General features: G+C 52.4%; 1 protein-coding gene across 1 annotated transcript in view; it reads right to left on the bottom strand.

Moving 5' to 3' along the window:
* The window catches only part of LOC104073090 (olfactory receptor 51A4-like), a 4,144-nt gene continuing 2,313 nt past the window's right edge, over nt 1-1,831 (bottom strand). Inside the window, exons 2-3 of the mRNA XM_009572756.1 lie at nt 678-1,649; nt 1-93 (exon numbers count right to left, since the gene is read on the bottom strand). Of these exons, the coding sequence (XP_009571051.1) occupies nt 1-93; nt 678-1,649 (1,065 nt within the window). The remainder of the gene's footprint in view (nt 94-677; nt 1,650-1,831) is intronic.

Here is a 1,831-nt window from a genome sequence, read left to right as displayed (position 1 = left end):
TTATGGCCATGGGATCCCTCCAGCTGGAGCCACTCTCACAGAAGTCCAGCAGACCACCATGGCAGGATCCCCCTTGCAGTAGCCTGGCTGACTCTGCAAGAGATTTACCCGTATGTGTTTACCCATATGCTTAGTAACTTTATTCTTGATCACAGCCTCTACTGTCCCACTAGTGATGGAAATCTAGCCCACTGGTCAGTAGGTCTCAGGAACCCCATGGAGCCCCTTTTGCAGGTGGAATTGAAGGGTTGATCTGCCCTGCAGCACCATGACCATTTGCAATAGAGTGATGCTCCCTGTCCAGCAGCTCTGCAGCTTTACACCTGAGCTCCTTCCAGACTCTCAGATGAATTACATCTAGTCGTGGGAGTTAGTGATATTTAACTGATATTTCTTTGATGTAACTCCTCCTCCATATTTACTTTGAACTGATCAAGATCCTCTAATCCATTTGCTACGAAGACAGTGTTGGGTATAGAAATCCCATGCAAAGACTTCACTGAGCTTCAATGCTATGGCCTTATCACCCCTGAGTGTGCTTCTCACCAAGTGGCCCACCTGTTTCCTAGCTGGATTCCTACTTTTGATGCATGTAAAGAGCGTTCTGCTGACAGTTAGAGCATTTTTTGCAAGGTGCTCTTCCCATTAATTTTTCTCTCTCTTGAACTCCTGCTTACGTTTGACCTGTCACTTTTTATGGGCATTTCATGTAGGCAAGCTTCCCACTTCTCAGTGAGTCCTGGGCTGCTGGCCATGGCCAGGCCACGCCAGGCCAATCTTTGACACAGGAGCCTGAGGAGGCTTTTGCGAATGGGCTTGTTTTTCATGCTGTAGATGATGGGGTTCAACACAGGTGGGACAAAAAGGTAGACGGTGGCCATAAGCACGTGGCCGAAGGGTGCAGCATTCTTCCTGTACCGGTGTATAATGGACAGGCCAACCATGGGGACATAGAAGATGAGGACAGCGCAGAAGTGAGAGACGCAAGTGTTGAGGGCTTTGGCCTGCTCCTGTCTGGAGGTGATGCCCACCACGGCCTTAATGATCATGGTGTAGGACAAGACAATGAGCACTGAGTCTAGGATCATGAACAGTACCAGGGTTAGGCCGTACATGCTGTTCAGGATGGAGTCTGTGCGGGCCAGCCGTATCGTGTCCTGGTGCAGGCAATAGGAGTGGGACAGCATGTGGGACCTGCAGAACGGCAGTTGCATGAGCAGGCAGATGAGCGGGAGCAGCATCAGAGAGCGGCAGACCATCCCCAGCCCAATCTTTGCAATCCTGGCACTGGTGAGGACGGAGGAGTATCTCAGCAAGCAGCAGATGGCCATGTAGCGATCAAAGGCCATGGCCAGAAGCACTGAGGACTCCATGAAGGAGAAGGCATGGATGCAGAACATCTGGGTGAGGCAGACCGGGAAGCTGATCTCTCCGGTGCCGAACCAAAAGGCCCACAGCACCGTGGGCAGGGTGGACAGAGTCAGGCCCAAGTCCGTGGTGGCCAGCATTGAAAGGAAGTAGTACATGGTCTGGTGGAGCCTTCGATTCACTCTGACAACGAGAAGGATGGTGCCATTGCCCAGCATTGCGATGACATACATCAGACAGCATGGGAAGAAAACCCAGCGGTGCAAATTGCACCTCGAATTCTGTGTTCAGTTTTGGGCCCCTCACGACAAGAAGGACATTGAGGGGCTGGAGCGTGTCCAGAGAAGGGCAACGACGCTGGGGAAGGGCCTGGAGCACAAGTCTGATGAGGAGCGGCTGAGGGAACTGGGGCTGTTTAGCCTGGAGAAGAGGAGGCTGAGGGGAGACCTCATCGCGCTCTACA

The sequence above is a fragment of the Fulmarus glacialis genome, unplaced genomic scaffold (genome assembly GCF_000690835.1).
Source record: "Fulmarus glacialis isolate BGI_N327 unplaced genomic scaffold, ASM69083v1 scaffold1290, whole genome shotgun sequence".
In the NCBI taxonomy this organism is placed as follows: domain Eukaryota; kingdom Metazoa; phylum Chordata; class Aves; order Procellariiformes; family Procellariidae; genus Fulmarus; species Fulmarus glacialis.
This window is presented reverse-complemented; position numbering and strand designations above follow the sequence as displayed.